This window comes from Condylura cristata, unplaced genomic scaffold (assembly GCF_000260355.1).
Source record: "Condylura cristata isolate star-nosed mole 26May11 unplaced genomic scaffold, ConCri1.0 scaffold00008, whole genome shotgun sequence".
Taxonomy (NCBI): Eukaryota; Metazoa; Chordata; class Mammalia; order Eulipotyphla; family Talpidae; genus Condylura; species Condylura cristata.
The window spans coordinates 29,962,714-29,977,340 of record NW_004567109.1 but is presented as its reverse complement, the minus strand read 5'-3'; the positions used below and the strand labels follow the sequence as shown (position 1 = coordinate 29,977,340).

General features: G+C 50.1%; 1 protein-coding gene across 1 annotated transcript; it reads left to right on the top strand.

Moving 5' to 3' along the window:
• Positions 1-5,435: 5,435 nt before the first annotated feature.
• Positions 5,436-14,061, top strand: LDLRAD1 (low density lipoprotein receptor class A domain containing 1). Its single transcript, XM_004679495.2, has 6 exons — positions 5,436-5,456; positions 5,926-5,980; positions 8,791-8,916; positions 10,949-11,086; positions 12,488-12,616; positions 13,739-14,061. Exons 1-6 carry the CDS (start codon positions 5,436-5,438, stop codon positions 13,885-13,887), a joined length of 618 nt encoding a protein of 205 aa, XP_004679552.1. The 3' UTR covers positions 13,888-14,061.
• Positions 14,062-14,627: the final 566 nt, after the last annotated feature.

Here is a 14,627-nt window from a genome sequence, read left to right as displayed (position 1 = left end):
TTTGTTTGTAGGAGATAATCATTATCTTATGTGTGGAAATAATCATTAGAATATTTAATGGCCTGTCAAGTTTTTGTATCCTGGCTTCATTTTGTTTTAGCATGTTAATGAACTGTATTTTTTGTTTTTTTTTTTAAGATTTATTTATTTGTGCATACAGAACTGGGGTACAAGCCAGAGGTGCAGGGGCGGCGAGAGGCTTCACCAGAGACAGAGTGGGGAGCAGAACAGGCAGATTGACGAAGTATACTGCTGAGGGGGAGCAGCGGGCGGGTCAGGAGAGGTCTGCCATGCCATGTGGTCTCCTCCAGGGCAGGCGGGGATCAAACTCATGCGGAAGTGGCTTCAGCTTCTCAGTGCTATGCTTTAACCTGCTGCGCCACCAGGGAGGGCCAATGAACTGTACTTTTAAAAAGAAAAGAAAAAAAAATTATCACCACCCCCAACTTGGCATAAACAAGAAATGTTTCAGTCTTGAAAATTCTAACAATCACAAAATGGAGTCTCCAGACCCCTTCGCCTAACATCTTAACCCTTTAGCTTACTTCCATGAAAGGCATTAGGTTTCCTCCCATACAGAAAGCATCTTCCTGATAATGTCGGGCCCTTGAGTCTCACTATCAAACATCTAGATTCCCAAGGTCCTTCTTGGTTCAGGTCCCTGGTCTAAGAGACATACTAATTCAAGAGATTCCAACAGCAGTAGTAATCACCAAAATGAATGATTGGAACACAAATTTCAAAAAAGTTCATGATACCTTTTATTGATGATCTATATTTTTAGTAAGTCAGTAATTAATGACATTATCTAGTCTATCTTGCCTCAGAAATCCTTGTGATATATCACCAGCCAATCTGAATTGCTGATCAGTATGTGACACCTAGTATTTTACTGAGTTGACTTAGTAAAGCAAATGATTTTATCCCTCATTAATCTCTCCTGACTTTATGTCAGATGAATTTGTTATTTCTTTTGTGATTTTTGAAATACATAAAATAACTCCATTGTAATTTTTGTGAGTTCTTCTGAGGACCATATATTGTTAGTCATTGCTCTAGTGGCTTCTAGATCTTTGTTGACAAAACTAGCTCCCCAAACCTATGGAGTAATCTATAAAAACATTCTCAGTGAATTCACTGCCACTACCAACCCAAGGCAGTAATACTGCGTAGGCCCTGTGCTAGGTAATAGAACTGCAACAACAAACAAGACTCTGCCTGGTTGCAGGTTGGTAAAGGTCAAAAAAGACAAGATTACTACTGATGTGATAAAGGCTATGCCCAGATAAACACAGAGCACTGCAGAAGTAACTGGCATCTGTGTATGGACCAACCTACTTACATAAGTACGTAACCGCTGCAAGAAAGTAATATACCAGCTAAAACCTGGAGGTAAGTGGAAAGCCAGCCAAAATGTAGGAACAGTTTTCCTGGCAGTAGGGCCAGTGTGGTCAGAGGCAAGAGGGTGGACAACTGCAAACATTGGGAAACTGAGATAAATCACAGCAGTAGAGGACCGAGCAGATCAGATAACGTGGACATGGTCCTGAGCATGGTGGGAAGCTGGAGGAAGGTTTTAAGCAGGAGAGTAACTCCTTTAGGATGATTCACCCTACAGCTGTGTGGAGGATAAACCAGAAGGGGCAAGTCCAGCAAAACTCTAGTAACTTCTGTGATCACTTGACAGTGTGCTTTCCAGTCATAGGAAGGAAACTTCCCTTTCCACTGCAAGTAACTTAAATGGGAAGAACCTGTCCTAAATGGGAAGTCCCCTGTCCCAGACTTAACCAAATAATCCTATTTGCTTTCATTTTACTCTACATATACTTCTGGACTCGTCCAGGTAAGGCTCTCCAGTCGCCTCATCTTCTGGATGGTAAGCCGTAGATGACGTGGGCTGTCCTCCTGCACTTGGGCTCAGTCTCAGCATGGATGTTGCCAGCAATCAGGACGCTATGACATGGGTCCCACGCCCAATATGGGCTGAATTCTCAAACCACTATCACCATCATTAGATCCTAGGCTTGCCAGCCCAGACCCTATACCCTGTATCTCCTGAACCCTCCCACCTGCTTCCTGTTGCCACTTGAGTCATGTTTGCTTCTGAGTATCATCAGAATGAATTTCCTTCCTTTATCTTTCCTTGTCCTAGATTAGAGTCTGGGGATGGAAGTATATACAGTGATAGAGATGAATAAAGCAATGGGAAATGCAGTCTTCGTGCAAAGCTGAATAGTACAATTGGTGTGAATTTTCTGACACCTGACAGCAATTATATTCTAAAGTACAGTTAGGATATACCGTTCCCAAAATTCATAAGTGTTCAAGTCTGCTTCATATATTTCACTATAAAGTTTTCTCTTTTTGTGATGTTAATGACTTGTTTGTCTAAAGCAGGTGTTAGTAACCTTTTTCATACCATGGGCCTTTTGGCAATCTGGTGAAGCCTACCAACCCCTTCTCAGAATAATGTTTTCTAGTACATAGCACTGAACAGGAAGGGTTGCAAAGGAAATTATGTTAAAATGCAAATGGTAAAGCATTAATAAAAAACTTGTTACATATACATGTACTTTATTAACACATAGGCCTAGTGGTCATTTTAAAATGACTAATTTTAACTTATTTTGAAATACTTCCAATTGTTACAGAGATCTAAATACCATGATATCTAAACACCTGTGATTTCTTGGTGCCTAGGGTGCCGCTGTTGTCAGGTATTACCTATGTTCATAACTAAAGGAACTGCTGTTTTTCAGGTCCAATGTTAGTGAAATTAACGACTTAATTTTTTTCCCAACAAAGTTTACTGAAATCCTGTTTAAGAAGTTGTTTAATTTTACTTTGTCATTTTAAGGCAAAAAAATTTTGTTTGCTTGTTCAGTTCTAAATTACTGGGACTTACTTTACTGCCTCTTATGTGCTTTTTATACTTGAGTTGTTTTGCTTGAACAGCAGTGATTGAAGGCTTGGGTGGAAAGAAATCAGGGATTGATTAGAAATGAGAGGTTTCAATACAAGCTCTTGATAATGTTACCTCAAGACATACCATCAAGCAGTCATTATTGGAGCTTCACATCTGTTTTTTAATGGTTAAGCATGTAAACTTCAATAAAACATGGATGTTCTGTATTAGGCAGCATTCTAATACTACCTATAAATGCATGATTTTTCATGATGTAGTTTGCAGATTCCCCATGACTTCTACAAAGACCTTCAAGAGTTCTTACAATGTCCCTGTAGGAGATGTGAAACCCCCACCCCCATTTTAGAGCTGAGGAAACAGCTTCAAAGAGGCAGCCAGCCTGGGCTGCCAGGCGGCTCAGCGGCCATCTAATTGTGCCCACTTAGCCTTCTCTAAACCAGCGTAGGCAAAGAAGCAGTCCCAGCCTGACGCAGGCCTGTGGTCCCAGCTCTCAGTCAACGACCAGCAAGTCAGCACCCTAGCTTCCTCAGCCTCCTGTAGGTAACTATGAGGTGCATCTTCCCTCCTGGCTCCCAAAATTTCTAGCAGAAGTTCCATTTGCCCACAGTGGGAACTTCCTGGAGAACATTCCTATTATTGGCTCCTCCTGTCCCTGTCTCTCATCTCACTCCCTGCCAGGTATTTTGCAGGGTCACTCCCAGTTAAATCTTCAATTAACCCTTGAACAGTCTGGGGTTAGGTGCTGTGACTCCAAGCATTTGAAATCCACATATAGTTTTTGAATCCCCCCACCCCGCCAAAACTTCACTACTAATACTACTAATAGCTTACTGTTGACTCAAAGCTTTACCAATAACATAAATAGTCAATTAATACATATTTTGTATGTTATTTGTATTAGAGCCTATATTCTTACTTTATTAAGTTAGAGAAAAGGAAATGTTATTAAGAAAATCATAAGGACGAGAAAGCACATTTACAATGCTGGACTATATTTAGCAATACCGTCTGCTTACAAGATGAACCATCTGTCAGTACCCTACATCAATATTGTCTCATGGGATACAAAACACTGTAGATGTGTTATGTGTTACTAACATGAGGTGTCAAAAAATGAAAAGACAACCTGAAAAACTTGATTCATTGACATTTATTGAACAAATCCAAGTATATGTGGACCCTCTTAGTTCAAACCCATGTTGTTCAGAGGTCAGTGTATATTTGCCTTGAAATCTGGACCTTGGGTCTGATGATGGGGAGCTCCCAACCTCCCAACCAAGACACTGTCTTCATTTGGTCTAGTCATTTTATCTTATGGTAGAAGGAACAGGCCAGCGAAGGAAGTGACTCACGGGGCAAAGCCAACACCGGGTCCTCAGGAGAACCCACCCTCCTGGCCTCGGGTTAAGCCCTTTCTCCTGCTGCTGCTTTCTGGAGGTGCCCATTTAACGCACCTCCATGCCTCCGGATGGGATGGTTATATTACAAAGCAAAAGAAAAGACCAGCCACGGGTCGGACCACCAGAGGAATCAGAAGCAGGCTGCAGAGGGCCTTCCTCTGAAGCCCTCTAATTTCTGGAGATGGACCCCCCTCCCTATCTCCGGGAGAAGACAAGGGAGGAAGGGACTGTAACTGCTAAGTGGGCAGGTAGAAGGGTTTAGTCAGGTAAGCAAACTGCCCTGCCCCTTGCCCATCATCGACACCATTTCTGGAAAAAATCACAATGTATATGGTCATTTTTTTTTAAAGATTTATTTATTTGTGCATACAAAACTGGGGTACAGGCCAGAGGTCAGGGGCGGCGAGAGGCTTCACCAGAGACAGAGTGGGGAGCAGAACAGGCAGATCTACGAAGTACACTGCTGAGGGGAGCAGCGGGCGGGTCAGGAGAGGTCTGCCGCGCCATGTGGTCACCTCCGGGGCAGGCGGGAATCAAACTCATGCGGAAGTGGCTTTAGTTTTTCAGTGCTGTTTTAACCTGCTGCACCACCAGGGAGGGCCTGGCCATTTTTTTAAGACAATAATTAAAAATTATATCTGCTATCTAATTTTTGTGGGGAATAATTTCTTAATTGAACTGAAGAACATCAACGAGAAATGACATCTGCTTTTTAGCTACTGAAATGTTAATTCTGCCTGTATCTTCCTGAGTTAGGAAGCCTGAGATCCTCCATCTCGTCACTGATAGGGAGGAAGAACTCATCCTGAAATATTCCTAGGTTTACACCTCTCTCCTGCTCTCTATTGGATTTGGAGCAGTTTCTCCCCCTAGGGTCCTCGGAGGAGCAGATGGGGGGGACTGCTGAAGGGTTGTTGTGAAACCTCGGAAAAGCCAGCAGCAGCCAGGCCCTCCCACCCCCTCCTTGGCTGGAAGCATCCAGGACACTGCCCAGGGAGGGTGTGGCCGCCTGTCTTGCTCCTCCTCTGGCTGCCCCTGGTGACCAGGCAGAGCTCCCTCAAGGAATTCCAGGCCCTACTGCTTGAAGACTGGAGCTGGGAGCTGGAGACATGAACAAGATCTTTCTCCAGGTAAGAGTGGCTCCTCACCTGGGGGAGCCACCTGGGGTAAGGAGAGGGCAGCAAACAAGGGAGACCTGTGCTTCCCAGAGCCACCAACGTGACCGCCACCCTGCTCCCTCCCAGATTCTAAGGGGACTCAGCAGGTGAGCCAGCGATCCAGTTGGGTGGTGAATTATGGAAGAAGTTGGAACCCTATGGAGGAAGTCAGAACCCTCGCAAGGAGCATTAGAGAAAGCCTTTCTGAGGGGGAAGTGCCCGTGAGCTTGAAGGACACACGTTTGCCAAATGTCCAGGGAGAGTGCTTGGTACAGGTGAAAGTACAGAAACACGAACCCAGCAAAATGAGTGTGGGGCCTTCAGCAAAGCTGAAATGTGAGGAGCTGGCGTTCCATCTAAGGCTCTCCTGAAAAACTCTTCAGTCTCCCCAAGGCTGGACCTCCCCCACCTAATCCTACCTCTCCCTCTGTTTCCTTGGCAGATGGATATCAATGGCAGCGCTACTGCTGGAACAAAAGTCCTACCCAGAGAGGAAGGTAAAGAATGAGGGTCGGGGAGTCAGTGCCTGCTCCTTCCACCCTAGCAGGTCATCAGGCCATTGGCTATAGTGGCCAAAGGAGTGTTCCCTCTCCTAGCCCCTGGGCCTCCACCTTCTGTCCTCTGCTGGTGTCACCTATTCCCAGCTGCCTGGCCAATCAGGCTGGCAGCCCCTTGCTAGATAGGGTTGTTCATTTCTCCATGCCCGAGCATTTATCGAGTGTCCACCTGTAACCTATAAAAGAAAGAGCTCCCGAGTTGCTTTGGCCCTTGAGGGATAAAGTAGTCAGATCACACACTTATTTAGCACCTAAATCAAGGGAGTCACTGGGGTGCTAGCAGGACAGAGCTCTACCTTTATTAAAGAAGAAAGAACACACATTTATTGAGCTTGGCCCACATTTGACCCCCAAGGAGGCAGAACCAGAGAGGTGGACGACAGCAGTCAGGTGTACATTCTGAGAGATGCGCCGTTAGTGACTGTGTCATGCAAACACCCCAAAGGACAACTACACAAACCGAGGTAGTCTAACCTATCGCACTCCTAGGTGTGATGGTACAGAGTTGCCTAGCAACACATAGCTATAAATCTAGGTGATCAAACCCCTATTACGTGCCAGGCACTGTATGGTCTCTCTCTCTCTCTCTTTTTAAGAGTTATTTATTTATGCACACAAGAACTGGGTCACAGGCCAGAGGTGTGGGGGTTAAGAGGATTCACCAGAGACAGAGCAGGGAGCAGAACAGGCAGATTGACAAAGTTCACTGCTGAGGGGAGTAGGGGAGAGACAGGAGAGATCTGCCACGCCGTGTGGGTCACCTCCCTGGCCGGGGATTGAACTCGTGCTGCAGTGGCTGCAGAGAGCCTCACAGTGTTGCACTTTAACCCATTGTGCCACCAGGGAGGGCCCACTGTATGGTCACTTAGTCCTCAGGACAGCTCTGAGAGCAGAGTCTTGTAAGGAGACAGTAACAGATGAGGGACCTAAGGCTAAAAATGTTTGGGGAGCTCTACCAAGCTAGGACCACAGCTGGGAATGGGAGAGTTAATTGAGGTCCCCAGGTTGCAAAGCCCAGGTACCTCTGTTGCCCCACACTGGTGTGTGTTTATTTCCTGGCTCAGGGTGGGTGTGGTTGTGAAACACTGAGCTTCCTTTCTCACTTGGGAGGGGAGTCTCTGCTGGGGTGCTCTAGCCGATTTGCACAGTGACTGGTGACCAGCCAGGATACCTGCCCTGCTAGCCTCAGACTGTCTCCCTAGTTACTAGCGCTTACCCTGTGTTTGTCAATGAAAAAGCAGGCGGTGAGTGGGCAAAGGCCAACAGCCACAGAGCTGGCAGGCAGGGCTGGCAGCCACAGGAGAGGTGTGGGGAAAGAGCTGTGCTTGTGGCTGCTTCACACCTCTGGGTGACAAAAGGGGATGATGGGGCCAAGTAGAGCAGTGGAAAAGTACCCCAAAGTAGAAAGAAGTCCCCAGGAGCTTTTAAGAGCAGCGGAGTTCCCTAAATCACCTCTAAAGGGGAAACCAACCCCCAGCAACCCTCCCTTGGGCCCCCTTCTGCTGTCAGGAGTCTTTCCTGCAATAAACCTGAGCTTGCAGCCTTCAGTCCAGGCTGTCAGTGATTATTCCTCACTCGCTAGAACACAAGAACCCACCACATCAGCAGCAGCAGGGGAGTCGCCTACTGGCTGTAGGGATATTGGTTTTATATTTATGCCACCTCTCTCACTAGTCTCCTCTGTCACACACACTCATCCCCGGCTCCAGCCACACCAGGCCACTTCTTTCATGATTTCATAAGCAAACAAAAAGTAAAGGAGGCCCTCCCCGATGGTGCAGCGGGTTAAAGCACGGCACTGAGAAGCTAAAGCCACTTCGGTGTGAGTTTGATTCCCACCTGCCCCGAAGGTGACCACATGGTGTGGCAGACCTCTCCTGACCCGCCCACTGATCCCCTCAGCAGTGTACTTCCTCGATCTGCCTGTTCTGCTCCCCTCTCTGTCTCTGGTGAAGCCTCTCACCGCTCCTGAGCCTCTGGCCTGTACCCCCAGTTCTGTATGTACAAATAAATCTTTTTAAAAAAAAAAAAAAGTAAAGGAGCAGGCAGGGCATCTTCTTTCACAGTGCTTAGGCTACAGCTCGGAACATAGTAAGCGCCCAATGAACAGTGTAACCATAGCTACAACAGTAGCTACAACAGTACAAAATGTGTACAAACATTTTCTGGTACAGTAACAGCTCTAAGGTATGGCCCCGTTTATTTTCCACCTGAGGAAACAGGCACAGAGAGTAAAGTGACCTCCCAGGTGCCCAGCTGTGAGGTCCAGCTCCTGAATGGACGATCAGCTGGCATGGTGGAAAGGTCATGGTTTTGACATCAGATGAGGTGACCTGGACCTTTTCTTCTCTGAGCCTCAATTTTCTCATCTGTAAAATAAATGCCTTGAATGTCTGTGAAGGGCTTAATTTAGTTTCTGTCCCACAGTAGGGGCCTGATAGGTAGGTACTCATAGCTCCTTGTCTCCTGAGGAGACAGCCCCATGGAAGGTCAGGAGGTGAGGTTGGGGGACCCTCATGCCAACTGCTACTCGCCAGCTACTCACCAGGCCAGGGACAGGCACTTAGTGGGATGGGTGCAAGGGAGAAGAACCCAGAGCATCAGGGAGGGCGTAAGAGTCCCCTCCCGCAGGGAAGCCCTTCCTGTCCCAGACCCCCAGGTAGGGAGGAAGCACTCATATGAGTCAAGGGAAGGGGGCTCCAGAGAACATCCTGGCCGCCCCATCCCTGGTTTCCTGCCCCACGCTGCAGGCTGCAGCCGTCTCTGCTGCTCACGTCAAGGGGCCTGCCTCTCCGCCTCCGTGCTGCTCCTGCTGGCAGCTCTTGCAGCCCTGCTCGCGCTGGTCGCCATCCTTGGACCCCCACCTCATGCACCAGGTCAGAGAGGGCGCACACGGTCAAGAGAGGGTGTTGGGGAGGCGCGGAGGGAACAGAGAGATGGGAGAACCCTGGCGCTGCCTGGCTTTGCCAATAAGGGAATTTTGGACAATTCCTTAAGGTATGTGCACAGACAGGCCCCCACACAGGCTACTCTGAGCCACCAGATCTGTGACATGAGCTGTTGAGAGGACCCAACTCTGATGTCACCGCCTCCAGGAAGCCTTCCCTAACATCCAGATGGGGTTGGGAGCCTCATCTCAGCTCCTACAGCTTCCCTGCTTCCTCTTCCTTGAGCCTGGCCGGGCTGTGTTTGGGCCTTGACCGCAGAGAACATGGGTGTGTGCCTTCCATGCTGCATCCCTGGATTCAGGGGTACAACTCGGCATGGTTCCTGCCTTCATGGAGCTAAACATTTGGAAGCGACATGGACAGTAATCAAATAAGCATGGGGATACAGGGCTAATGGGGTCTCTGAGGATCTGGACAGGCTCTGACCTAGTTTAGGTGTCGGATGGGTACCTTGAGAAGTAAAAGGGGGCTGAGGCTTGATGGGAAAGGAGGAGCTGGTCAAGAGGAGCACTCCAGGCACAGGGAACACATGCAGGGTCCCTCAGGTGGGGGAGGGGGGACATGAGCATGCCAGTGGGCAGAAGGTGCTAGAGCTGTGGGTGGGGCACAGCCCAGGGCTCACAGGCTCAAAGGCACCCTGGTCCCCACTAGAGAGCCTTGGAAGGAGGTAAGCTGGGGGCAGGTGTCACCAGAGCTGCCATCTGCATTCCGGTGTGGGAGAGAATGGGACAAGGTAGGGTTGAGGGTAGAACCCCCTCTCGGTGCCCGTGGAGGAACATGGGCACTGAAGGTTGGCGTGAACATGTGAGGAACTGCATTCACGTGCCTGCGTGTCTGCACGTGCATGTCCGCATCCCTCTGTTAAAGCGTGTCTCTGTGTGCCGGTGTTTGCAGGGTGGCTGTGTGTGCCCATGTGTGCACATACGTGCCTTGTGTGTGCAGCCTGTGTATGTTCATGTGCATCAATGTGTGTATATTTGCATGTGCAAGGCAAGGAGAGTGTGTGGGCCTCCCTCGTGTACCTCCTGTAAGGAAGCCGTTCCTGGCCCCGGGCCCCAGGTAAGGAAGAACATCACGGAGGCCAAGGCCATTCTAGGAGCTAAATGTGGTTCATGTGAGCACAAACACAGATACACACCCTTTCCCACATGTGACCTGCACACACCTATATGCGCATGTGCAGTCTGTGGGGCCAGGGCGACCTCCCACTTCATCTGCCAGTTTCTCTCCTTTTGTTTTTTGTAGCAGACCAAGGGGCATGTGTCTCCCAACTTCATCCTCAGAGAAAGACCCTCAGAGGGCTCCCCACCTTTCCGGGAAAGGGTGGGGCAGCCCAGCTTCGGGAAAAGGCAGTCAGCATGCTGGGGTTACTGGCCATGTACCTCGTCTGTCAAACCTCTCTAAAGTCCTAGTTTCCCAGCTAGAACACGAAAATGTGAACATGTTTTGCAGGCTGTGAAGTTGTGCCCAGGAATAGAGATTATAAAGGTGCCCAGCCAGCTCCAATATATGGCTTCCGACACCCAACCTGGCACCAGAAACTCCCCCATCAACTACCACTTCCTTGAGTCGAGCTTGTCCTCCAGAGTTTCCTATAAGACAGTCAACAAGCTTTCTAGTAAACGGGGAAGGAGATTTGGCTCACCCCACGCACCACGTTCTAGGATTGTCAGCACATAAGCTTGTGTATAGTCTGGCGTCTGTTCTGTCCCCTGGGATGTTCGCTCTGCTCATACTTTGCTGACAAGACCTCTCAGATTCAGAGGGGTCAATCATCTGCCAGTTCATGAAACTGGCCAGCAGGAGAGCCAAGGCTTGGAGTCCATCTCCAGCGCCCAGCCCACTACCTCTGCCCTGCTCCCCCACGCACTCAGGATGGGATGTGGGTGTGAAAATTTGGGATTGGGATACCCTTGCAAGTGTCACTCTTGACCCTCTGGGGCCTCCCCTGCCTTCTCAGGGGCCCAGACCTGCATGACACTAGCAAACAGGACGGGTTTCTTGTGCCATGACCGAAGGAGCTGCATCCCAGCCAGTGGGGTCTGTGATGGTGTCCGCACCTGTGCCTATGGTGAGGATGAGGACGAGGCTTTGTGCCGTGAGTACTTACCATTGCCCCAGTGAGCCTTTCCAGGGGAACACCGCCACCCCCACCCCAACCCCCCTCGCCACTGACTCCCACTCTACCTGCTGCCATATTGAAGTTCAACTGTTCTGGAATATTCTAGCACTTTCATACCCCCAAGTCTTTGCTTATATGGCGGTGCTCTCAGCCAGAAACAGCTGCCCCCATGCTGTCCCAGTCAGGCACACATCATGCCCACACCACGGAACAACTTTACTGTCTGATCTCTGCACTCAGAGAAACTGTATTCATCCTTCAAGGCAGAGTTCAACTGTCACCTCCTCCAGGAAGACTTCCCTGACTCCCAGTGTAGGCTAAGTCCCCTCTTTTGGGTTCCCACACTTCTTGTGCTTTCAGGTGTCTCAGTGCCAGTTACAGTGACTGTCACCCTTGATTAGCACATCTGTCACAGTTCAGACTGAATTCCGCTGGGTCAGAACTGGTGTGCTTGATCTTGGTGTCCCAGTGCCTGGCACAGGGCATGGCATAGAGGGGTATCTGGAATGAGTTGCTAAGTGACCACTCAATGAGTAAATGAATAAATGGACGAATGAGAAGAGCTGGTCCCAGACCAGAGAGATCTGACAGGAGAGAGGCGCCATGGATTTAAGGGAGTAGGTAGTTTCTGTAGGATGGAGACAGCCTGGTGAAGTAGTGTTGGTGTGGGGGTGCTAGTGGGGGGAGGATCACTGCACCCTGGACCCTCAAAACTAGATCTTAAAGCAATCTAGCCACATCCCAGCTCATGCCCAAATCCTCTCTATGACAAAACCCAGCACAGGCCGCCCAGCCTCCGCTGGCAGACTCTGGTGACAGTGATGGGCCACTCACCATGATGTGGGCCCGCATCCCGCCCCTGAACGGCCTTACATGGGGAATGTCTCCTTTGGGCTGCGCTCCTGGCTGCCTCCTAGTAGCATCTTTGATGGGCTCCAACTCTGTCCTCTCCTTGACCTGCCCCCCACGGGCCATGTTTTAATCTATCTCCCAGGATGGAGGTGCGGGTGGGATTCGAAAATTGCCTCCTTGCCGCCCTCCAGCAGCGCCTCCTTCCCCTGGCCACACTCAGAACTTCCACAGTCACCCCCAGAGCCTGGCCTTCCTCACCCCAGCCACACTCCCCATATCAGTGCCGGCCCCTCTCCCTGGAGAGGCTCAGAAGCGCTGGCCAGTCCAAAGAACAATGACTCCTCGCTCCCAGGTACTCCTCCCCAGGGACCCATCTCCAGGGCCTACTTCAGGGCCTACTCCAGGGCCCTCCTGGGGTGGATGGGGAGTGAGCCCAAGTTCGGCCAATACAATTCACCTCCAGACAGCCCTGAGAGAGCTGTGGCTAGTTGTAGACTTCTTCCTGCCTCATCTGTCCTTCTGTAGGAGATGTGCCCCAGGGCCTCCCCAGCTTCCTCGTGGCCCGCTGTGGAGACCCCGCTTCCTGGATCTATTCAGACCAAAAGTGTGATGGGACCAACAACTGTGGGGACTGTTCAGATGAACGGAGCCCAGGTGGGTGTCTGGGCACAGTCTGGGCTAAAACAGGGGACCAGAGGTTGACTAGGGATTTTCTGGGGTCCCCCGGACTCCCCTCCTTATATTGTGTGAAGAAGTTTTCTACCCCCATTTGAATGCTTCCAGCAGACAGGTGCTTGCTGTCACACCAGCCTCTGGAGGTCATTTTTGTGGTGGGCAACATACCTTCCAGAGTACAGATAAGGAAACAGGAACCCAGCTGCTCACATAAGTAGATATATAGCTGTCAACAATTCTATGAGAAAAGCAAAACAAGAATCGCTGGCTCCAATTTAATTGACCCCAGAGGGTAGGCGACCTAATATGCTACATGATAGGAATGGAGTTTGGTTTTCAGCCCAGATCTCCTGAACCCCAGCTCAGAGTCCTTTCACTGTCCTGGTTTCCTTTCCAACTTGGCCCCGGTGTTTCATCAACATGCTCTGAGCACATTTATGGCAGGCTGGGCCAGTGTCCGCTCTGCTGGGAGACAGCTAGCCGTGAAACGTGTGTGTCCCCCCAGGACTCATCTTGCTTGGGGAGGAACTACTGGGGCCCTGGGGTTTGGTTTTGGTTCTGGCAGGAGATGGTGAGGGGGACTGAGACTTCCTAGAAGAGGCAGTTTTCAAGCAGACCTTAGAGCATGGGCATGATTTCACCAAGAGGAGACCGGGTGTGCAGGAGAGAATGCTGCAGGCCAGGGTCCAGGGCAGAGGAGGGAACCTGTGAGGCACTCTCAGGAGGGGAGGCGGCTGGCTGGCTCCTGTGGCCCTGTCAGGGGAAGAAGGGAGGGCAGGCATGGGAAACAATCGCATCTGTTAATATGTGGGCCTGGACCATCTCTCTGGCACTTGGTCTATCTTCTCCTACTAATTAGTAACCACTTTGAGGTTACCTAGTAACCTCAAGGATGAGGAAACTGAAGCTCAAGCAGAGTGGGAAGCTTGTTTGAGGTCGTACACTCCTTGAATTGGGAGGGGCCTCTAGGTTCTCCCAGAGGAAACTAAGAATAGTCAACCCATGGGGGATGGGGCAGGGCTCTGGGGAGCCCCGCAGGGTTCAGAGATAGGGTTTACCCTGGACGCACAGCTGCACTTCCCCGGGCTCTTGTCTCCTCAGTGACGGTGTGTCCACCCTGCAGCCCTGGGTGGTGGCGTTGCCCCTCAATTGTCTTCGAGTACTGTGACTGTATCCCGAGGCGCCTCTGCAGGGACCGAGTGCAGCACTGTTCTGACTGGTCTGACGAGTACTCCTGTCCTGGACCCTGAGCGGGTACCCAGGCCAGAGAGGCCGGTTGCAATGGCACCCGTTGCCTTTCACCTGAATCTGCGAACACAAGGATCTGCGAGGGAACACAAAAGGCCTACGAGGTCACCTAGAGGGGCCGATGTACTGTCGTTGGTGAACAGAACTGCCTCTCCTCCTTTCAGTTGTCCAGCCTCTGCTTGAATGTCTCCAGTGACAGGGAGCTTACTACCATGTCAGCTCCTAACAAAGATGAGGGGAACCTGCTGGGTCCACACAGAGCAGATCTGTTCCTCTGCTTGGATCTGTAGACTCTGACTTTGTCGCTCCTTGAGTCTGGCACTCACGTAGAATGACACATGTGAAGGGTATGGCACTTCCCATCCTTTGATACCTACGGCCAATACTGCTGTGCTTGGATGCAGCCTTAACATTTTCCTCAACTCTGTAACCCTGGCCTACTGGTCAACCCACTGACAGCTCACATAAAATCGTACCTGAGATAGGTTATCTGTCATCTTGCCCATGGGAAGCCACTCCAGAAGGCGCTGAGCTGCATAGACAGTCTAGGGAAAGAGTGACACCCTAGGGAAAGGGTCCTCACTGTCCTCCTGTCCATCCCATTCTCTGCCATGCCACTCCTCACCCTCCACCTGTGACCAGCTGTTCAGCCAAATGGCCCCAGCATCTGGAAGCAGATACTGCGTTTTGGTGCCAGAGCTTGAGTGAATAAGCTGTTCTCCTGCAGGTCTTTCCAGTTTCG

What these genes read in the sequence shown, in the direction of transcription:
- LDLRAD1 (XM_004679495.2), top strand. Translation starts at nt 5,436, where the DNA reads ATGAACAAGATCTTTCTCCAG. An exon ending in ACCCCCACCTCATGCACCAG is followed by an intron (nt 8,917 to 10,948) that starts GTCAGAGAGGGC and finishes CTGCCTTCTCAG; the next exon opens with GGGCCCAGACCTGCATGACA. An exon ending in TTCAGATGAACGGAGCCCAG is followed by an intron (nt 12,617 to 13,738) that starts GTGGGTGTCTGG and finishes TTGTCTCCTCAG; the next exon opens with TGACGGTGTGTCCACCCTGC.